Here is a 23,922-nt window from a genome sequence, read left to right as displayed (position 1 = left end):
CCGCAGATGTTATGTGTGTTGCGTTGCGGATTGGTTTTACGAACAGGATATTTCTTCATTCTGGCTGGACCTATGTGTTTGAGGTCTATAGCCAGAATAAGATTAAATGTTTTAAAAAATAGCAGGAAGTACTCTTCACCGAAATACGCAACGGCTAATCCGCATCAATTTACTGCATTTTAGGCCTCATTTACACGAGCGTAATATACGTGCGTGCGACGCGCGTGCTTTTCACGCGTGTCGTACGCACCTATATTACTCTATGGGGCAGTGCAGACAATGCGTAAATTTTGCGCAGCGCGAGTGCGTTGCGTAAAACTCACGACATGTTCTATAATCGTGCGTTTTTCGCGCATCACGCACCCATTGAAGTCAATGGGTGCGTGAAAACCATGCATGCCGCGCGGAAGCACTGCCGTGCGAACTGCGTGATTCGCGCAAGAGCTGTCAAACTGAATGTAAACAGAAAAGCACCACGTGCTTTTCTGTTTACAAACATCCAAACGGAGTGTCAGAATTTAGAGATGAGCGCACCGAACTTCACCGGGTTCGGCCGAACTCGTTTTGACCGAACCCGGCAAAAAAAATTCCGGGACGCGACGTCAGGAGACAGTCACTGTCCAGGGTGCTGAAAGAGTTAAACTGTTTCTGCACCCTGGACAGTGACTTCCGATCACAATATACATGAACGTGTAAAAAAAAAAAGAAGTTCTGACTTACCGATAACTCCCTGCTTCCTCCAGTCTGACCTCCCGGGATGACAATTCAGTCCAAGTGACAGCTGCAGCCAATCACAGGCCAAGCACAGGCTGCAGCCAATCACAGGCTGCAGCGGTCACATGGACTGCCACGTCATCCAGCGAGGTGGGGCCGGATGACAAGAGAGGGACGCGTCACCAAGGCAACGGCCGGGAGACCGGACTGGAGGAAGCAGGAAGTTCTTGGTAAGTATGAACGTCTTTTTCTTATTCCCAGGTTGCTGTATATTGTGATCGGAATTCACTGTCGAGGGTGCTGAAAGAGTTACTGCCGATCAGTTAACTCTTTTAGCACCCTGGACAGTGACTGACGTCGACTAGCCTCATCTCTATGATGGCGGCTGCGCGAAAATCACGCAGCCGCGCATCATACACTGATGACACACGGAGCTGTCAAGTGCCTTTTGTGCACGCAAAACGCTGCGTTTTTTTGCGTGCGCAAAACGCACACGCTCGTGTAAATGAGGCCTTAGGCAAAGGCGCAATGGAATCTGCAACGCAGATTATGTGCGGCATTGATGCGGACAGTGTCTGCAGAAATATGCCACGTCTGACCATGCCCTTAGTGTCCGTGTATTTATGAAATGTAAGGCTGTGCTACCTGTGTTAGGATCCAAGTTCCAGTCAATATCCATCTGAAGGGTTTTGATTCTGCCCTCTGCAAATGCCGTGGGTGCTTCTCTGGTAGGCAGGGGGTCCACTTGCTCCTCATTAAAACCCTCCTCACTCTTTGATTTACCATCAGCAGGTTCTAAAAGCACAAAACGTTATTCAATACTTTCACAATAATGGAAACCAAAGAAAACAATGGCGATGAATCGGATTGCACACCTGTGTCTTAAGTAATCTAAACGTAGCGACCACATACATTTAAGACGTGCATACGAAAGAAAGAGGCTTCACAAAAATCTTTGCCCACCTTGGATCAAAGCCAACAGGGATACTTTGTATATATGTTTATTTAGGGCTACTACACACTACAAATGAAACAGGAATTCATGTCTCTGTGTCATCTTCAGAAGCCTTTTATTCCACTTTTAAATGGATAGCATTACACTGGTGGACCATTGGCATCTTTACAAAAATCTGAACAGTTCTGCTCATTTATATTATGTGAGAAACAAGGTTAAGAACACACAGGCTTCTAATGGTTATCTGCTTGGCTAATAATCAATAGAAATGAATGTCCTGGAATGCAAGAAGTAAAACACAAAGCTTTGAGGACTGACAGAGCGTCTCATCACTAGAGAAGCTGCCGGCCACAAAAAACGTTTGAGGTTAAGCAGCATTTCCATTCTGCAGCTGGATGAGCAAGTCATTTAAACAATATGACCATGTGGCTTATTTTGTTTTGATCAACACAAACCGCACATCCATAATGCAGGATAACTACTGCATATTTCTCAAGTAAGATCACAAAAAAAATAAAAAAATTCAAGCATTTTTAAATGTCGCTCCTATAACAGACCCCTTTTAACAGCCTGGACATGACAGATGCAGGCAGTCAGTATAAATTGAGCTTTTTCACTCTAAGGCTGGGTTCACACGTGGCGGAATTTCACTTAAATTCCGCTGCGGACACTCCGCAGCGTTAATCCGCAGCGGAGCCGTTTCTGCATTGACTTCCACTTCTATTTAGAAGTGTTTGTTTAGACGATGCGTAACATTCCGCTGCGGAGCATAGGCTGCGGAGCGGAATTTGGTGTCCGCAGCATGCTCTGTCTGTTGCGGAGCAGTGGCGGACTCATGGCGGAATTTCTCCATTGACTTCAATGGAGATTCTAAGTTCCGCAATGAAGTCCGCAGCTGTCATGCACATGTTATGTGTGCTGCGGATACGTCTTGCTTTTTTGCCATGACATTTCTTCATTCTGGCTGGACCTATGTATTTCTAGGTCTACAGCCAGACTGAGGAAGTCAATGGGGCTCCCGTAATGACGGGAGCGTTGCTAGGAGACGTCTGTAAATAGTCACTGTCCAGGGTGCTGAAAGAGTTAAGCGATCGGCAGTAACTGTTTCTGCACCCTGGATAGTGACTACCGATCCCAATATACAGCAACCTGTCAAAAAATATAAGTTCATACTTACCGAGAACTCCCTGCTTCTGTCTCCAGTCCGGCCTCCCAGGATGACGTTTCAGTCTAAGTGACGGCTGCAGCCAATCACAGGCCAAGCACAGGCTGCAGCGGTCACATGGACTGGCGCGTCATCCAGGGAGGTCGGGCTGGATGCCGAAAGAGGGACGCGTCACCAAGACAACGACCGGTAAGTATGAAATTCGTTTACTTTCACTAGGGAAAGTGCTGTCCCTTCTCTCTATCCTGCACTGAATAGGGAGAAGGGAAGCACTTTTCCCGCAGTCCGCAGCAGCTAGTCCGCATCAATTTACTGCACATTTTGTGCAGATCCGCAGCAGAATCTGCAACGCAGATTCTGTGCGGCATTGATGCGGACAGAGGAAATCCGCCACGTGTGGTCATGCCCTAAGGGCTCATGCACACATCAATTAAATTCTTCAGTTTGCTATCCATTTTTTTAACGGATAGCACACTGACCCATTAATTTATATGGGGCCATGCACACATCCGTTTATTTTTTGTAGATCCGTGTGCCCGATCCACAAAACTCAGAGCTAGTCCTATCCCTGTCAGTTTTTGCGGATCTGTCTTGCCCATTCTATTCAATGGTCCGTTAAATATGGACCGCACACACAAGTAAGGACAAGGATGCGTGTCTGAGGCCTAAATGAGCATGTGCAACAGGGTCATCCACGTTTGACAAGTGCCTGTCCCTCATCCGCTAGTATATAACATAACCAAGTCTCCACAATAATTAGATCCCATACTGAAAAAGTTTGTCTGCTCCATGTCAGACAATGTAATCTAGGCCATAGATACTGGAAATAGGTTCCTCTGACTTCAGAGGTCCTATGCAGAGGAAACACATTTGTTTTCTCTATTTTCTTTTTTTTAATATATCAAATAAATATACAGTATAAGTATGCAGTATGTTCCTCTGAGAACGAACAGCTGGTGAGGACGGATGGTGCTCTCAGACATTAAATAGTTAGCAGATCCCACTGAAAACTGTAAGAGCTTCAGACACAAAAATACTATCTATAGCCAGCTTTAGTCAGTCCAAAAGCCTTATTCCAAGACAGATTAAAAAAAGCTGACATTTGGACAAGAGTTGTTCCATTTTATATGATAATATTATATAACTTGTACGACTATTCACTTTTGAATGAAATAAATTATAAGTCCAACAGGCTATAAAGCTTTCGCTTGTTTGCTATTGGCCAAATTAGAGATAATGTTATTAAAGATCTAAGCACAGCAGGTAAAACATGATGCGATCAAGGTGTTTCTTGGGGAAGTAAAAATAAAAACAGGTATTAGGGAGTTTTGATTGTGTGTTTTTTTCCCCCAGATTTTTTTTTAGCCGAAAGCAGGAGGAGGATTTGTGTGGAGGAGGAAAGATAACAACTGACAGAGATAGATTAAGAATGTGGGTCAGTGTCTGGGCAATGGATGTAGGAAGTGGTATAAGAAGATAAAAAGAAAGGAGTCAAAGGGTCAGGTGGTAGAAAGACAGGAAGAAAACCAACAAGAAGCTTCATCCTGAGATAAAGTTCATGGATGACATATGAAGATTTGTATCCTGGTATTATCTGGTTATATAAACACATTTTCAGCAAAATAAGGCTTCGTTCACATCTCCGTTCATAGGTTCCGTCGGAAACTTTCCGGCAGGGGAACTTATGAACGGAATCCAAACTAAAAGAAACGGAAACCATAGGTTTCCGTTTGCATCACCATAATTTCAATGGTGACGGATCCGGTGCAAATGGTTTCAGTTTTTCACTGTTGTGTAACGGTTTAGTTTTTTTGACGGCATCAATACCGTAGTCAACTGTGCTATTCATTCCGTCAAAACAACGGAACCCTTAAGGTGACAAGCGGAAACCATTTGAACCGGATCCGTCACCATTGAAGTCAATGGTAATGCAAACGGAAACCTATGGTTTCCATTTTTTTCAGTTTGGACTTCGTTCATGGGTTCCCCTGACAGAAAGCTCCGACGGAACCCTTGGAAGGAGCCCTGACGCAGATGTGAACGAAGCCTAAGACATTTACTATTTCATGTAAGAATGAATATCATGACTTTAGTAAGTGGCAGTATGGGATGACAAAAAAAGCAATAATTGCATTACTGATACTAGCCTAATACATTCCACCCTCATGCAACACTATATTATAACAGCTTGTAATATACCTTCATTATTATTAGAAATTGCACTCTTAGTTTTTTCATCCATGCATGTCTTCTCCTCTTGATTTACTTTCTGATTCTCAAAACAGACTAGTAATGGTATGACCAGGAGTTCTTTTGGTGGGTCAGTTGCTTGACGTCTTCTCTTTCTTTGTGGAATTTTGGAAGCCTCTTCAATAAGTGTAGGTAATTTTAAGGATTCTTGTACCTGAAAAAAATATATAAATGTTTCCAACATATCTTGGGATCAAGAGCAGTGTATTAATTAATATGAAATCATGAGCGTCAATTCTTGACACATACAAATACAGTACAAACTACACAAGCCTCATGCTTGCAATTACTAGTGAACTAATATGCTGTAAAGATATAGGGAAACGCACAGTCTTCATTTTGTGAATATGTGGTGTACAGTGTTATAAACTGTGGTATAACTATTGGAAAGCAACCCACAAGGCTTCTATAAAGCTCAGAAGCTAATAAGTGGCAACCAATATGGCTGCCTTTCCTGTTGACACATTTGACTACTGTTTTACTAGTATATACAAATTTTTATATATTACCAATATATCTGAGAATTAGAGCAGGGAATACATTTGCATGATTAAGGGTATGAATTGGAAAGGATCCACATCCATATTTATAAACAATTGTTACAGAATGTAAAACTAAAGTTGAATATGCTGGAAATGTAAAAAATAGTGTAGTAATATATTAACCCTATTGATTCTGATCCGTTCCCAGACCACCGCTCCCACAGTGATGTTTCTTTCCAGTTGATGTCTTGTGGTGATGAATGGCCGCTGTGACTCACACGATGTGACATCAAATGGATGTTACGGCATTGCATACACTTGTAAACAAAAAAAAACCCAGAGCATTGGGGAGAGATGGCACAGGAACGGCACAGAATCATTAATGTAAGTTTATTATAATCAGGTTTTTTTTACATTCTCAACATACAAAACTTTAGTTTCACATCCTGGAAAACGGCTTTAAAATATTTTTTTTATCAGAAAACCATTTTAATGTGTTGTTGGTGAAATCCTGTATAGGAGAGATGTCCTGCATGCACATTCACTCTTCATTGAAATGACTGGAGAGACAGAAACCTATAAGTGTCTATAAATGTGGGGCGGGGTTTAAAATAGTTTCTTAAACCCTGAATGAACTCATTCTCTAAGCAGGAGCTGTTACTAACAGCACCTGTACTTAGAGAAGCCTGCTGAATACAGCTGGGATCGGAGGAAACTCTGACCCCAGCTGTTTAACCCTTTGATCGCCGCGTTCCATGATCACGGCATGATCAAAGAGGACTCCCTTCTTCGATCGCTTCACTGGAAACCTGTTGATGCGATCTGAAACTGGGGAAACCCTCTGCAGTCAGCCATGGGGGCCTAGAAAGAACCCCAGCCTGTCTGTTCCCCAAGCCACACTATGTGTTGCCCTAATAGCAGCCTGTAAAATAGTGACATAGTATAATGTATAAGCATACAAGAACATGCTAATACATTAAAAGTAGAAAATAAAGTTACTAAAGAGTTAATCCTTCATGAGATTAAAAAAAATGTAACAAAAAAATAATAAAGAAATATCCACAAAAAAGTCTTTATTTATTTTAACCCCTTCGCCCTGCTTGCATTCTGGGCCCTAATGACCAAGCCATTTTTTACGTTTTTCCATTGTCACATTCGAAGAGCTATAACTTTTTTATTTTTGCGTCGACATAGCTGTATAAGGTCTTGTTTTTTGCGGGACAAGTTGTACTTTTTAATAGCACCATTTTGGGGTACGTACAATTTATTCATTAACTTTTATTAACATTTTTTGGGGGGGATAGAAGGAAACCTGAAATTTCACCCCTCTTTTTTTGCGCCCTAAATTTACGTTGTTTACCGTGTGGTATAAATAACACAATAACTTTATTCAACGGGTTGTTATGATCGCAACGATACTAAATTTGTATAGATATTGTATGTTTTACTACTTACACAGTAAAAACACTTTTTTTTCAAAATTATTTGTTCTTGCGTCTCCATATTTGAAGAGCCATAACTATTTTATTGTTCCGCCGATGCAGTTGTATGAGGGCTTAATTTTTCGGGACGACTTATAGTTTTTTTTGGTACCATTTGAGAGTAGATTCGACTTTTTGATCACATTTGTTTAAAGTCAGGATTAACAGAAAACAGCAATTTTTCCATTGTTTTTTATTTTAGTTTTTACGACGTTCACCGTGCGTGTTAAATAATATAACAGCTTTATAGTCGGGGTCGTTACGGACGCGGCGATACAAAATATGTGTAACTTTTTTGCTTTATTGTGTTTTTTTTTAATAGTAATGCATTTTGTAAGGGGAAAAAGTGGGTTTTTTCATTTTTTCTTCCACATATTTTTTTATTAACTTTATTCAACTTTTTTTAACTTTTATACTAGTCCCACTAGGGGACTTCACTATGCGATCATCCAATCACTATTATAATACACTGCAATACTTCGTATTGCAGGGTATTACTGCTTGTCCGTTTAAAACAGACAGGCATCTGCTAGGACATGCCTCTGGCATATCCTAGCAGGCATTCACTACAGGCAGACCTGGGAGCGATTTTATCGCCGGGTGTCGGTGGGAGAGAGAGGGAGCTCCCTCCCTCTCTCCAAAACCACTCAGATGCGGTTCACGCTATTCAGCACCGCATCTGAGGGGTTTTACTTATATCGATCTCACCCCGTCGAGCAGGGACGCCCCCAGCCCTCAGCTACCTCTGGCAGCTGAGAGCAGGGAGATTTGACAGCTCCCTGCTCTGTTTACTTTAGTCTAATGCAGCGCCGTGGAATGGTGGCGCTGTAGAATAAAGGCTACTAATGCTAATGACCGCCGTGAAAAGGCTTATCGGCGGTCATTAAGGGGTTAAAATATAATTTATTGCCAATACACTATATAAAAACAAACAAAACTACACATATTAGGTATCTACACAACAGTAATAACCCAAAGAATTAATTGAACAGGTTATTTTGAATGAAATGTGAACGGTATAAAAACGAAACGAAAAACAATCCAGAAAATCTATATTCATGCCGCAAAAAAAATTACATAAATTACACAGTAATTTATTTGTATCCCAAACTGCACAGAAAACAAAATGCAATTTCTACTGCATAAAAAAAGGCCTCATACAGCCACGTCAATGAAAAAATAAAAGTTATGACTGCTGAAAGACAGAGAGGCAAAAACGAAAATGTAGTTGTCATTAAGGCCTTTTCTTGCCTGGTCATTAAGAGGTTAAATATGAAACTTACTTTGGTATTTTGAACTGGTTCTGGGCAAAGGGATTGAGGAATTGGTGGTAGAAATCCTCCCTCTGGGAGATGTTCTACATATTCCTTTTGCTGCTTACCTGTACAGAGAAATATGACCAAATAACCTATTAGTGATGCTGCATTAAACAGGTTTACATTTCTATAATAAGAATATTCTATATTTTGAAATAGTCGTAGAGATAAATGCCAATAACCAATGTGGTCAATTTTGTCTAAAAAACAAAAACAGTGAAGTCTATATTGCAGGTTTTGAGATACTTATAGCCAAACCAGAAAAATTCCAAGGTGATAGCAATGCCCTAATGGTTCAAGCCCATTCCTATTAACTACAGCTAAATTGTCCGTGTCCTGATGCAGCAAATCATCCATATACCATCACCACCAAGTTTGGCAGTGTTGGCATGATGTTCTTACTGTGAATTGCTGTAATTTACTTTATGCTGGACATATTATATTAGGATAGTGTTGTTCAAAGAATTCTACACTATATGCTCAAAAGTATGTGAATCCCTGAATACCACACCTATCTGAGGTTGTTGGACATCTCATTCCAAAAGCATGGGCATTAATATGGAGTTAGCCCTCCATTACAGTTATAGTAGCCTCCACTCTTCAGGGAAGGGTTTTCCACAAGATTTTGGAGTGTGTATGTGGGAATTTATGCCCATTCAACTACAAAAGCTTTTGTGAGGTCAGACACTGATGTTGGATGAGAAGGTCTTGCCCTGTAATTAGTGTTGCAGAAAATCCCAAAAGTGTTGGAAGGGGGTGAGGTCTTGGCTCTGTGCAGGTCATTCAAATTCCTCCCCATTAAATTTGTCAAACCATGTCTTTATGGACCTCGCTTTGTTCACAGGGGCACACTCATTTTGGAACAGAAAAGAGCCTTCGCCAAACTGTTGCCACAAAGATGGAAGCATATAATTGTCTAAAATGTCTTTGTATACTCTTCCATGAAACGTTTTCATGTCTGGTGAAACAAGACTTCCACTGCAGAAGATCAAACCATGGATGCCCGCAGATAAGTGTGAACAAGCCCTTATCTCTTGGAGTACATTTGAAGCTCATGCAATCCCAGGAATTCTCCACTACTCCTAGTCTTCTCCATTTGAAGATAATAGCTCTTATTGTGGACTGATGGTGTCCCGGAGGGTAAGAAATGGCCTTGTAACTCATTTTAAGCTGATAAATCTAAAAAAAAAAAATCCTGCTCTGCTGAATCTCAAAGTTTCAATTAAACATAGCCAACTGGTGCGCGACTATGTACCCAAGGGGGAACCTACTTTTTCACATGAGTGATATAGACGTTAGATAATTTGTTCCTTTAATAATTAAATTAAACATTTCCTTTAATATGAGAAATATGCAATAAAAGGCGTCATCTGGGAGGGGGCAGAACCTTTTTCAAAGCACTAAACAAAAGCATGCAGCTTGAAGGTCCTATCATGATTAAGGCCATAATGCACACGAACGTGTTTTTGCGGCCGCAATTCACCCGCAAATCTGCGGTCCAATTCATTTTTATGGGCCCATGCACACGACTGTGGTTTCCACGGTACGTGTATTGCCCGGGAGCCTGGACCGTAAAAAGATAGGACATATCCTATATGGGACGCATTTTGCGGTCCGGGCTCATTGAAATGAATGTACATGGACATGTGCACGGCCCGTGATTTGCAGATGACACTCCGCGGCCGTCCGAGCCGCAAATCACGGGCCGTGCACACCACTACAGTCGTGTTCATGAGGACTGAGATTAGTACTCACTGTGTGGGTATTTCCTTTGCCCTGCAAAAGTGCCGCCATAGAAGGTCGTGTGAGGCTTTCCATGAGGGGGAGCATAATTTTCCTTCCAAAAAGACATGTCTACAGGCGCTGGAGTCTTTTCATGTCGGTCAGTCATGCTGCTCATTGTGTCATCTCCACTTGACTGATTTTGCTGTGCATCTCCCTGCTCAAAAGCAAAATTTGTTGAACAAATAACAGTAAAACATGAATATTGAGAGCTTTCCTGGGGCACTACAGATGACACCTCAAATGAATAATATTTCTATTGTACAACATATAGGCAATGCATGGGAGTGAGTAAGGTGCATAAACCCTCTCTTCTCCAGAAGCATGGCTCTTCTGTGTCCTCCCCTTCCTGTCATCCGAAACCTCTCCCCTTCCCCTGGTTGAATTTGATAGAATCAAGTCTTTTTTCACAAATATTATCTATGTAATAATAGTGTAAAGATTTGTATTTGACTGAAAAAAAAAAACCTAGGGGACTGAGATAGAAAAACACTTTACTAGTCCCTCTAGTTGTACTGTTCATGACATATCTGGTCCATACAAAAAAATCTTGTATGAAAACACTATAAACTCTTTGGTCAACCCTATTTCAGTGGTCAGGTCTGCCAGTAACTAGATGACTGTGGTTGGAGATCTCACTGGTTTAGTGCAACCTACATTCAGCTTTTTTGTCCATAGCAACCACTTGGTACGTATTCGGTCCATGGGGTTTGTTTTGACCTAGGGATCGATATGCCCTAACAATGCATATGGAAAGGGGTTGCCCAAGATAGACAACCCCTACACGTTTCTTTTATTTTTGCACCCTTACATTCTAGCATTCACCATATTTATCTGTCATGGTACTTTCTTAATGAATTTACCATATGTGAATTGCATTGCTCCTTCATTTTCCGGGAACTCTGTGTAACATGAAATTCTGTTCCTTCTGGACTGGATTTTCTTAGGGTCGCTGTATTTGGTATAGTTGACTTTTTCCCATATATTTCAAATATTTCCAGCTCGTCCTCATTTTCAGTCTCCTCTTCCACTGGAGTGCAGCGCCCTAGCAAAAGCAAAAAACGTGTTACATGGGAACTTTGCACCGGATTTCACCCTTTGCATTGCAACTCTGCAGCATGCCTTCCAATCTGCAGCAGAAAAATCTGCAACATTTGAATAGGGTTTTCAAACCCTATCAAAAAAATAATACAATCTCTCATATGAAAATCACTGTGCCCATGCACACAATTTGTGACGGATGCATATAAATATTTCAATAAGCCTTGTGCTAAATATGCTTGGTGATTCTTTATTTTTCTTTTGATTACAGAGAGGTGATAATAATTTAGTTATGTTATGCAGGTGATAACAGGTTATGTCAGATGGGAGCCAAGATGTATAAACTAACCTGATGGTAATCTGTGATATTTAAGGATTCTGTAATGACAAGGTCTGTTCCACAGGACTGGTGCATAGCAAATGTGGTGCCAATATTCAAAATGGGGTCAAAAAGTGAGCCTAGAAACTATAGGCTTGTAAGGGCCTATTTACACGAACGTGTTTCACATCTGTGATACGCGCGTGAAAATCACGTGCGTCGCACGGACCTATGTAAGTCAGTGGGGCAATTCAGACATTCCGTGTTTTTCACGCAGCGTGTATCCACTGCGTGAAACTCACTGCATGTCCTATACTTTAGCGGTTTTTGCGTATCACGCACCCATTGAAGTTAATGGGTTGCGTGAAAATCACGCGCAGCACACGGACACACTTCCGTGTCCTGCTCCTGATTCGCGCAACAGTTGTTCAAGAAATGACGGGAAAAATAAAACCACCTCCTTCATTTCATTTTCGAAACCGCGTGTCATAAGAATGCCATATGCGCGAAAATCACGCAGCCACGCACCAAACACTGATGACACACGGAACTGCAACGTGCAAAAAATGCAGCGTTTTTTGCGCGCGCAAAATGTACACGTTCGTGTAATTAAAATGTTTAAAGGTTTTCTAAGAGATGCTATCATGGAGCATCTCAATGAGGAAAAAGATATAACTCCATATCAGCATGTTATATGAGGGATCGGTCTTGTCAAACATATCTGATCCGCTTCTGTGAGGAGGTAAGTGCTAGACTAGACTGCGGTGAGTCATTGGATGTCATATATCTTGATTTTTCCAATCCATTTAACCCCTTCCCGACATTTGACGTATGGCTACATCATACACGGTTGGAGAAAAATTGTACGGGCTCACGGAGCGAACCCGATCCATACGATGTGGGTGTTGGCTGTAATATTTCACAGTAACGAGCGATTCCGCTCGTTTAACTTGTTAAATGCGGTGGTCAATACCGACCGCGGCATTTAAATAGTTAGAAAGAGGGGGGGCGACCCCCTTTAGCAGCTAATCGCGCCCCCCCGCTATGCAATCGTGGGGTGGCGAGGGTTGCTATGGCTGCCTCGGGGCCTAATGAAGGCCCCCAGGTCCGCCATCTTTGTGCTCCTACTAGGCCCTGCCTCTGGCAGGGCTTAATAGAAGCCTGTCAGAAAGACGATATACTGCAATGCATTAGTATTGTAGTATATCGTGCAAGTGATCCAATGATCGCTTGTTGAAGTCCCCTTGGGGGACTAATAAAAATAGTAAAAATTTGTTAGATAAAGGTTTTTTTTGTGTAAAAATAAAAAAAAATTCAATTCAAAGTTCAAAAAACCCCCATCCGCATCCGTAAAAGTCTGAATTATTACAATATATCATTATTTAACCCGCACGATGTACGCTGTAAAAAAAAAATATTGTAAGCGCTAGAATCGCTATTTTTTGGTCAACTTATCTCTCACAAAAAATGAAATAAAAAGTGATTAGAACATCGCATGTACCCCAAAATAATATCATTAAAAACTACAGCTTGTCCTGCAAAAAATAAGCCCTCATACCACTTAATCGACGGAAAAATAAAAAAGTTATGGCTCTCGGAATTTGGCGACCCAAAATAAATGTTATTTTTTACACTTCGTTTTTTACTTGTAAAAGTAGTAAAATAGAGAAAAAACTATATATATTTGGTATCACCGTAATCGGATTGACCCGCAGAATAAAGTGAACATGTTGTTTTAATTGCACAGTAAATTCCATAAAAACTAAGCGCAAAAAACTATGTCGGAATCACTGTTTTTTTCATTTTATACCCCACAAATATTTTTTTTCCATTTTCTAGTACATTTTATGGCATAATAAATGGCGCTACAAAAAACTACAACTCATCCTGCAAAAATGAAGCCCTGATAGGACTATATCGATGGAAAAATTAAGGAGCTATGGCTTTTGGAAGGTGGGGAGGAAAAAACGAAAATTAATATCTGAAAGTTGTTTACGACAGGAAGGGGTTAATACTGTGACGCATAAAATTAGATTGCTAGGACTGGGGGAAAATGTGTGTAAGTGGGTAAGTAACTAGCTCAGTGATAGAAAATAGAGGGTGGTTATTAACGGTACATACTCAGATTGTGCCATCATTACTAGTGGGGAACCGAGGGGGTCAGTGTTGGGCCCTATTATGCTTAATATATTTAGTAATGACCTTGTAGAGGGATTGCTCAGTGAAATTTTACGTTTTGGATATCATACTAAAGTGTGCATAGTAATAAACACAAATGAGGATACTATTCAGTTACAAATGGATCTGTAGAAAATGGCAGAGAAGTGGAAAATGAAGTTTAACACTGATAATTGTAAGGTTCTGCACTTAGGAAGGGAAAATACACGTCAACATTACATACATACTAAATGGAAAAATGCTGGGTAAAACTGACATGGAAAAGAACTTAGTTGTTAATTTAGTTGTCAGTAAACTTAACTGTAGCAACCAGAGTCAGGCAGCCAGCTGCCAAGGAAAATAAGATCATAGGGTGCATCAAAAGGGGCATAGATGCACATGACGTGAACATTATTCTAGCACTTTCTAAATCCCTCAGGGTATGTTCACACGGCAGCGTCCGTAACGGCTGAAATTACGGGGCTGTTTTCAGGAGAAAACAGCCCCGTCATTTCAGCCGTAACGGCATGTGCAGGCACTTGAACGCCGCGTCCATTACGGACGTAACTGGAGCTGGTTTTCCATGGAGTCCATGGAAAACGGCTCCATTTACTTCTGAAGAAGTGACATGACACTTCTTTGGCGCGGGTGTCTATTTACGCGCTGTCTTTTGACAGCGACGCGTAAATATACGCCTCGTGTGAACAGACAAACGTCAGCCCATTGCTTTCAATGGGCAGATGTTTGTCAACGCTTTCAAGCCGTAATTTCGGACGTAATTCCAGGCGTAAAACGCCTGAATTACGTCCGTAATTTGGCCGTGTGAACATACCCTAAGACTGGACATGGATTATTGTGTACAGTTTTGGAAACCAGTGAACAAGAAAGACAGTGTAGAGCTTGCGTGGGTTTAAAGTCATGCAACTAAAGTAATAAATGGAATGGGTGGGCTACAGTACCCAGAAAGATTTTCAAAAGTAGGGTTAGGGGGTGATCTACTAACTATGTATAAATATATCAAAGGTCAATACAGGGATCTCGCTCCCGATCTATGTGTACCCAAGACTGTGACTTTAACAAGGGGGCATCTTCTTCGCCTAGAGGATAGAAGGGTTGTGCACAAATATAGAAGGTGATTCTTTACTGTAAGAGCAGTGAGAGTTGTGGTGGTGAATTCCCCCCCAAAAAAGTAAAAGCGGCCTGGATGCCATTCTTGAGTATAAAATGATTACAAGTTATGTTTACTAGATTACTGTAGATGGGCCATTGATCTAGGGATTTGTTCTGATTGTCATATTGGAGTCGAGAAGGAATTTTTCCCTAGGATGAGGAAACTTGGATTTTACCTCATGGGGGTTTTGCCTTCCTCTGGATCAACATTGCAGAATAGTAGGCTGAACTGAATGGACATATGTCTTTTTCTGCCATACAATACTATGAATTAATTTTCTGACCAACACAATGAAAATATACATGAGGGAAAAAGCAAGCTATATAATATGGTAAAATGACTGCATACATTTTTATAAATTATAATAAATATATTCTTTATTGCTACAACACTGGGTTCATTCAGACGAAGGTGAATAACGTCCGTGTGCTGCGCATGGAAATCACGCGCAGCACACAGACCCATTGATTTCAATGGGGCCGTTCACCCATGCAGGAGTTTTCACGCAGCGAGAGTCCGTTGTGTGAAAATCACTGCATGTCCTATATTAGTGCGTTTTCACGCACCTACGCGCCCATTAAAGTCAATGGGTGCGCGAAAACCACGCAAACGGATGCACATCCTTGTGCGGTGAATTATTTGCGCATCAATTCAATTGAAAATAATAAAAATAAAAAAAGATGTGCTTTGCGAGTCCGTGAATAACGCATGCCACTCACAAAACACACTGATGCATAACGCAACACACACGGACCAGATTCACGCGTGTTTTTCACGCGGGTGTATCTGATACGCTCGTGTGAATGTAGCCTTATAGTCACTTTACTTACCTGCTTCTATAATGGTGAATTTTTCAAACTGATTTACATTCATCCATAGCAAAATGTTGCAGCGATAAGGAAAAAAACTGATATTTAGTGTTTGCTCAGTTGTGTTTGGAAGCTAATTGTGTTCTTTTATTTAATTCCTAATGTGTCATTTTTTGTTACTCTAAAGCTGGCCATACAAAGTTCCTTTTATTTCGCCTGATTTCATGCATTAGGTCAAAAATTGGACCATGTATTGGAAATTTAGTGAGAACTGAGGTTAGGGTGGGTATATAGTTTTCTATCATTTGACTCAGTACGTTAATGTAAAAAGCCAATTAAATGCTTCCAGCACTCAGAGAAAGCCTGTGAGTCCGACCTAACCCCAACCATACAGAGTGATTGACAGCTCTCCCTGTATACAAGTCCAAACAGCAAAACTGTCAATCACTCTGTGTGGGAGGGTAAAAAACCGTGTCCTGGCAGCATTTAAAAAGCTTTTTACAATAAAGTACTGAATCAAATCATAGACACCTATGTATCTTAAAACTCCTATATCCTATGCTGCCCTCATATAGATAGCATTGGAGAATTTACAGACCTGTTTTAATTTGACAGATCTGCATGAAAATGACTGGATATGGTAAGATTTAGAAACGTTTTAGTAACTCCATATAGTTTTTTATCATGTCCATAAACAGATGTCCATTAGTATCATCTACAAATGTCAATGAACATTTTTTTTTTTTAAATGTCTGTTATACGTCGTGGATTGAATATGATATGACTTGATATTTGCTCACCTGTGTTTTTGGAAGTAATACATAAAATAATATGTAGGACACATATGCAATACATTGGAAAGATACCTGGATTGGTGAAAGCATCTGTATTGCTCCAGAAAGGTAAGGAGGTAAAGATAGGTAGTCGATGATATTTTAATGGTGTAGATGACAAGTCTGGATGTCTTCCACCACTATTTCCTGAGGCTGCGAGCTGCTGAAGCTGTACCGAGTCTCTAAGGCTTCCTGAAAATAAAAAACGTACAAAAGAATGTTTTTGAGACTATACATTAACTGCTTCCCGAACCAGAAAATGAAAAAATTTAGACGAAACCGAATGAAACAATAATACCAAGAATGTATAAGAAGTCGGGTCAGTCTCTCCAATACAATATGTTTAACTTTAGGAGCAGTTTTAAGAGCTTTGCCGTCATACGAAACATTGTCTGTTTCCATTTAATCTCTTTAATGCAATTCTGTCTCGTAAAAAATCCATTACCAGAACCTAAATGACCAATAACATATAGCATCCATCCCATAAAGCATACGAATATATTGACATAAATAAATGTAGACATGTAAGATGACATTACCGGGAAACTGCATATTTTTGTTTATAGCAAGATAAAGAAAACTGTAGAATACAATTCAACTCACTGCGAATAAAACCCAAAACAGTGCTGCTCGAAGTTTATGAACCCTTGAGAAATGTTCCTGCAAAAATTTTACCTAAAATTATAAACTTGAACCAAACAGATGAATAGAATATATAATATGCAAAAGTATGTGAATCTCTAAAACTATAATTTCAATTAAAAGAGGGTTGGGTGTCTAGAGTTTTAAAAAAAATATATAAAAGAGTCTTTTCTTTCGAAGTCTTTACCACAATGGTTGGAAAATTATTTGTAGAGATTTTGGACTTCACCATTTCACTGTCAGGCTGGGTTCACACGTGGCGGAATTTCACTTAAATTCCGCTGCGGACACTCCGCAGCGTTAATCCGCAGCGGAGCCGTTTCTCCATTGACTTTCACTTTAATTTAGCAGTGTTCGTTTAGACGATGCGTACAATTCCGCTGCGGAGCATAGGCTGCGGAGCGGAATTTGGTGTCCGCAGCATGCTCTGTCTGTTGCGGAGCAGTGGCGGACTCATGGCGGAATTTCTCCATTGACTTCAATGGAGATTCTAATTTCCGCAATGAAGTCCGCAGCTGTCATGCACATGTTATGTGTGCTGCGGATGCGTCTTGCTTTTTTAACTTGACATTTCTTCATTCTGGCTGGACCTATGTATTTCTAGGTCTACAGCCAGACTGAGGAAGTCAATGGGGCTCCCGTAATGACGGGAGCGTTGCTAGGAGACGTCTGTAAATAGTCACTGTCCAGGGTGCTGAAAGAGTTAAGCGATCGGCAGTAACTGTTTCTGCACCCGGGACAGTGACTACCGATCACAATATAGAGCAACCTGTCAAAAAAATATAAGTTCATACTTACCGAGAACTCCCTGCTTCTGTCTCCAGTCCGGCCTCCCAGGATGACGTTTCAGTCTAAGTGACGGCTGCAGCCAATCACAGGCCAAGCACAGGCTGCAGCGGTCACATGGACTGGCGCGTCATCCAGGGAGGTCGGGCTGGATGCCGAAAGAGGGACGCGTCACCAAGACAACGGCCGGTAAGTATGAAAATCGTTTACTTTCACTAGGGAAAGTGCTGTCCCTTCTCTCTATCCTGCACTGATAGGGAGAAGGGAAGCACTTTTCCCGCAGTCCGCAGCAGCTAGTCCGCATCAATGTACTGCACATTTTGTGCAGATCCGCAGCAGAATCTGCAACGCAGATTCTGTGCGGCATTGATGCGGACAGTTGCGGAGGAAATCCGCCACGTGTGGTCATGCCCTCAGACTGATCTACCGCAAGAAAATTTCTTTCAAAAGTAAAATATAATATTCCAGGATAACATCTATGAATCTGCAGGCCTCTATTGTATTTGCTAATATCAGAGCTTGTAAGTCGGTGCTTCCTCAAAAGTGGACATGAGCATGAACCAGCACCCCTTAAGGGTATGTTCACACGGCTTATCGGAAGAAGAACGCCTCCAAACATCTGCTCATTGATTTCAATGGGAAAAACTGTGTTCTGTTCCAATGGGCCGTTTGTTTACGCGGCCGTTTTGAAAAAGAAGTGCAGGTCACTTCTTGGGACATTTTGGAGCCATTTTTATAGACTCTATTGAAAACAGCTCCAAAAACGGCCGTAAAAAACGCAGCGAACAACGCGAGTGGCTTAAAAAAATGTCTGAAAATCAGGAGCTGTTTTCCCTTGAAAACAGCTCTGTATTTTCAGACGTTTTTTACTTGTGTGAACATACCCTAACACTATAGTACACTTCAACTGTCCTCTGTTTCCATGTATGTGAACAGTTGATACCTGAGTAAAGCTAACGGAACATTCTGTTGTGTTGTACAATATACCAAAATGTTGCTAACCTACTTTTATTCACAGATATTGTGCCTTTAACCCTTTCGGGTCGAAGCCATTGTTTGTTTTTTCTTTTTTCACTTCCCACCTTCCAAAAGCCATAACTTTTTTTTATTTTTCCGTCAATGGAGTGGTTTGAGGGCTTATTTTTTGCAGGAGGAGTTGCAGTTTCTATTGGCACCATTTAAAGTACCATATAATGTACTGGGAAACTGCGAAAATATTATTTGTGGGGTGAAATTGGAAAAAAATGCAATTCCTCCATTGTTTTTTAAGGTTTTGTTTTTATGTCTTTCACCGTGCAGTAAAAAAACCAACTTAACTTTATTCTGTTGCTCAATACAATTATGGTGATACCATATATATTTTTTTATGTTTTACTACTTTTACAAAGAAAAATCTATGTTAAAAAAAGATTTGTTTTGTATCACAACATTCTAAAAGCCATAACGCTTATAATTTTTCGCCGATTGAGTGCTGTGGGGGCTTCGTTTTTGCGTTTTCCCCCTCTTTTTAACAGCTTAGATGCTGCGGTCGGCATCTAAGTGGTTAAACGGCCAGGAATAGAGCGATCTCTGTTCCTGGCCATTAGGGTTCAGCACGTGATCCCGCTCTATGCTTCACCTCTCGCACCAGACTGTGCAATTACGTCCAAGTGCGTGGAGGGGTTATTGAATGTTGTTGCTGTTTTTACACTGTTTTTCAGGTGGGCACGGTGGGCTGGCAAGGTCTCTGGTCATGTTTACGGACCAAGTAACTTGTACAACACACTATTTGCAAAAACAGCCCCAAAAAGGGCATAAAAAGCCCTATAATATTTTTAAAAATGTGTATGTGAAAGAGGCCTAAGGATGTTCTGTGGTTGGTTAAGTGGAATTTTTTTTAATTTTGGCTAAATGAGAAATATTATGTTTTGAAGCTCTGTATCAGAAATTAGGAGAGCTCTGCCCCCCTATTAACATATACTTTGAAATGAATCCACCCAGAATTCTGGACCTATTTAGATGAAAAAAAGTTAAAATGTGTAAGGACGCAGATATTTTGGTCCTTGAGGACACAGGGATTTTTTTGTTTTTTCATTACTGAACTATGAGAGGCATTCCTTTTTTTAATTCTTTCATAGACGTATGAGGACATGTTTTTTGTCGGATGTATTTTTAAATAGCACCATTATGGATACATATAATGCATTAAAAAACGTAAAACCAAACTATTGTTTTTTGGGTATTGTTGCTGCGACGTTCACCGTTCTTTATAAATGACATGTTAAAGAGGCTCTGTCACCACATTATAAGTGCCCTAGCTCCCATATAAGGAGATCGGCGCTATAATATAGGTGACAGTAATGCTTTTTATTTAGAAAAACTATCTATTTTAAACCACTTTATGAGCCATTTTTAGCTTTATGCTAATGTAGTGTCCTGATAATGAATATACATCACTACCAGCCTGGATGTGATGTTTATTCAGAATCCTGACACTTCTGAATCTTTTCTGTGAGATTCCAGCAAGGCAAGCGTAATCGTGTTTGAAATGACAGGTTACATCGCAATCTCGCAAGATTACGCTTGCCTTGCTGGAATCTCACAGAAAATATTCAGAAGTGTCAGTATTCTGAATAAACATTACGTCCAGGCTGGTAGTGATGTATATTCATTATCAGGACACTACAGTAATGTTAGTGTTTGTGTATGTGGCTGCACATAGTGATATAACTATATCGCTAGTGCAGTGTAAATGAATGGAGAGAAGTGCATGACGCTGATTGGTCAGCGTCATACACTCCTCTGTACAACGCCCACTTGGTCTAAGGTAAAACACGGCCACTTGAGCATTAAGAAACTCATTAGCATAAAGCAAAAAATCGCTCATAAAGTGGTTTAAAATAGATCGTTTTTCGAAATAAAAAGCATTACTGTCACCTACATTATAGCGCCGATCTCCTTTAACTATAATACGCAGGTCAGTACAACTACGGAGATACCAAATTTATTGTTTTTACTACTTTTGCAGAATAACAACACTTGTTTTGTGTCACCGCATTCTGTGACGAAGCTTCATGAGGGCTTGTTTTTGCAGGGTGAGCTGTTGTTTTTATCAGTGCTCTTTTGAGGTACATTCAACTTATTGATGAACCTTTTATTCCTTTCTTTGGGAGAGGGGATGATAAAAAAAAAGTTGTTCTTTTTCTATGGCGTTCACCATGTGGAATAAATAACACATTGTTTTTTTTAGTATGGGTCGTTACTATTTTCGGAACATTTTATATAACTTTTTACATTTTATTTTTATTTCCACTAGGGGAATTTGATAGCTTGATCACTTCAATGATACACTGCAAAACTTCTGTATTGCAATGTATTATGCATGTCAGTATAAGGCCACGTTCGGACGTGGCAGAATTGCTGCTGAATTCTGCTGCGGACAGTCCGCAGTGGAATTCTGCAGCAGCCGTTTTTTACATTTGTTGCTATACAATTTTAGGAAACTTAAGTTCAGATGTTGCGGAAAATAACTGTGCAAAAATTAGGCTGTGGTGCAGAATTTTCCCTCTGCAGCATGCACATTATGTTGCGGAGAAGTAGCGGAATTTCACTGCGGATTTCAGCCTTTGCAATGCAAAAACTGAAATCTGTGGCAAATCCGCTGTGATATCTGCCACGTCTGAATTACCTATGAAATTCGTTGCCTAATTACCCCGAATCTGCACCAACATATGCAGCGGAAAAATTCTGCCACGTGTGAACGTGGCCTAAAACGGATAGGCATCCCATTAGAGGCAGGGTCTAATAGGCATATACAGATGGCAAGCCTTCTTTAGACCTCCGGCTGCCATAGAAACCCTTCAGCACCACCTGATCATTTTGCGAGGGCGCCAGTAGGGAGACAGAGGGAGGCACCTCATTCTTTCTAACCACTTAGATATCGCAGTTATATACAGCTGACACCCTCCGCAGATTGTGTGGGCACAGCTCTTGCTCCCATCGTCCATTTATAACGCTTGGTGCTAACGACTTAGCGACAGTGTTGTAAATGTACGGTGCATGTTGCCAAGGGATTGAATTTGGACATAAGATAGTTGTCAATTGAACAATCATTTGGCTAAGAGCTATCTTCTACGATTACTCCGATTCACTTCTATGGAGGGAGGAGATAAACAGCTGCCAGACAGCTCTGATTTTGGGGAAAATAGGATCAGACAGCCTGTCATGGTTTTCCCCGACAAAAAGTCAAACTGTTCCCAAAAACATGAGATCTGCTAAAACAAAATATTCACGTCCCAGCTTAGTTTTATTGTGATGTTCAAACAATCCAACCTACCCTCTTCTCAATTGAAGAAATTGTCTACTTCAGACACCCTCTTGCTCTATTAGAAAGAGTTGAGAACCGAGTCGTATAGCTGTCTGCTCTGGGGGACTGTTGGCATCCAGTGAAATTAAAGGGGTATTCCTATCTTATAAGGTGATGGCATTTAGCTAGGATTTGCCATCTTTTTCTGATGGGAAGGGGTCCGATCTCTGGACCACCCCCGATCCTGAGAATGAAGCGAACGCAGTGGGTTGCCAGGAGCTCTGTGTGCAGAGAAAACGTAGAAGGGAACATTGCACTAAATCAACGATGCGTTCTTGTCATTCTCAGGATGGGGGGGCCTGAGGTTGGATGTCCACCACTTATAAACGGTTGGCAAATCCTAGAAACATGTAATCACTTTATGTTAGGCATGCCCCTTTATTAATTTGTCGCATCTTACTCCAGCTTGTTTCCTATTAAGACTGTCTTGTGAAACGCCAGTCTTAATTAATTTCCCACTAGAGTTAAAGGATAGAATGCTGGCTGCTTGCAGCCACCACAAGAGGGAGCTTAGGAACTAACTGCATACTGTTCTGCATTAAAATCAATAGAGCTCCCTCTAGTGGTGGTTGTTGGTTTTTCTTTGCAGTGGCATCTGCTTTGGGCTCTACTGTTTCTTTATGATGGTGGGGTGATGGGTGCAGCAGGCCAGCAGCCTCTTCTGATGTAGTTGCTTGGAGATCATGTGACGACCTCAAAGAGAACCTGTCACTAGGTTATATAAGTTGACTGGTTGACTGACCTGGATAGCGTCGTATTCCTGATTCCAGCGCTGTTCTATTTTTCCCTGACCTTGCCGTTCCAGAGATATGGCCCACTGTTGCGTTGGCTCCCTATATGCTAATTTGATGTAGTTAGCCAACGCGGCATAAATTCCCCTAAAGCTGCCTCGCGCTGATATGTCAGCGCCCGAGACTGGGAAGCTAGCTCCACCTTGTGAGAATACATTTGGTTCATGCCCTGTCGGCTAACTACAGCAAATTAGCATATACAAAGCCAACCCAACAGTGGGTCATATCTCTGTAAAGGGGGGGGGGGGATCCAGGAGAAAAAGAAAACAGCGTTGGAATCAGGGAGACAGCTCTCTTCAGGTCAGTTAACCAGTCCAACTTATATGATCTAGTGACAGGTCCTCTTTAAGAAATTAGTGTTTGATAGTTTAGTGATACCGACCTGCTTGTTGTAACTTGTAAACTGTGTTTGGATCCCATGATCGGAAGAGACGAGTTAGATATCTCTTTGGTGAATATCCAGGCCGGATCTGTCTTCCACACTGAACATCCTCTTCATTTAGAAAATGCAGGTACGGCTGCCAATGAGGCTCAGGGTGATCCTTCTAGAGAAAGACAACACCACACTAGTCAGGAAGTCACAGTAATCACAGATTATTTTGAGGTTTGCTTATCATATGTTCTCAGTAATGTAACTATAAATAAGTACAGACGTGAACAAAAATCACACAACTACTTACTAGAAGACCACAAAAATATATATAAAAAAGGGGCAGCACTCTAAAAAATTAAAATAAATCTAGTAATAAACATTTTTTGGTGTGCTGCCTCTGATAGATAGATAGATAGATAGATAGATAGATAGATAGATAGATAGATAGATAGATAGATAGATAGATAGATATCTCATTTAGCTAATATGGTGTCTGACTGACAGGTATGA

General features: G+C 40.9%; 1 protein-coding gene and 1 long non-coding RNA gene across 2 annotated transcripts in view; both read right to left on the bottom strand.

The window, feature by feature from the left end:
• KIAA2012 (KIAA2012 ortholog) overlaps nt 1-10,392 on the bottom strand; it is a 151,585-nt gene extending 141,193 nt beyond the window's left edge. The window contains exons 1-4 of the mRNA XM_075829745.1: nt 10,119-10,392; nt 8,331-8,428; nt 5,034-5,238; nt 1,360-1,509 (exon numbers count right to left, since the gene is read on the bottom strand). Of these exons, the coding sequence (XP_075685860.1) occupies nt 1,360-1,509; nt 5,034-5,238; nt 8,331-8,428; nt 10,119-10,263 (598 nt within the window). The 5' untranslated portion in view covers nt 10,264-10,392. The remainder of the gene's footprint in view (nt 1-1,359; nt 1,510-5,033; nt 5,239-8,330; nt 8,429-10,118) is intronic.
• Nucleotides 10,393-11,106: 714 nt separating this feature from the next.
• On the bottom strand, nt 11,107-23,579 carry LOC142655507 (uncharacterized). The gene is made up of 3 exons (XR_012849509.1): nt 23,422-23,579; nt 16,509-16,667; nt 11,107-11,190 (listed from the first exon to the last, which is right to left on the bottom strand). It is a non-coding gene; the product is annotated as an uncharacterized LOC142655507 (long non-coding RNA).
• Nucleotides 23,580-23,922: the final 343 nt, after the last annotated feature.

This window comes from Rhinoderma darwinii, chromosome 6, assembly GCF_050947455.1.
Source record: "Rhinoderma darwinii isolate aRhiDar2 chromosome 6, aRhiDar2.hap1, whole genome shotgun sequence".
Classification (NCBI taxonomy): domain Eukaryota; kingdom Metazoa; phylum Chordata; class Amphibia; order Anura; family Rhinodermatidae; genus Rhinoderma; species Rhinoderma darwinii.
Note: the sequence above shows the minus strand (reverse complement) of the source record. Positions and strands in the feature narration are given on the sequence as shown.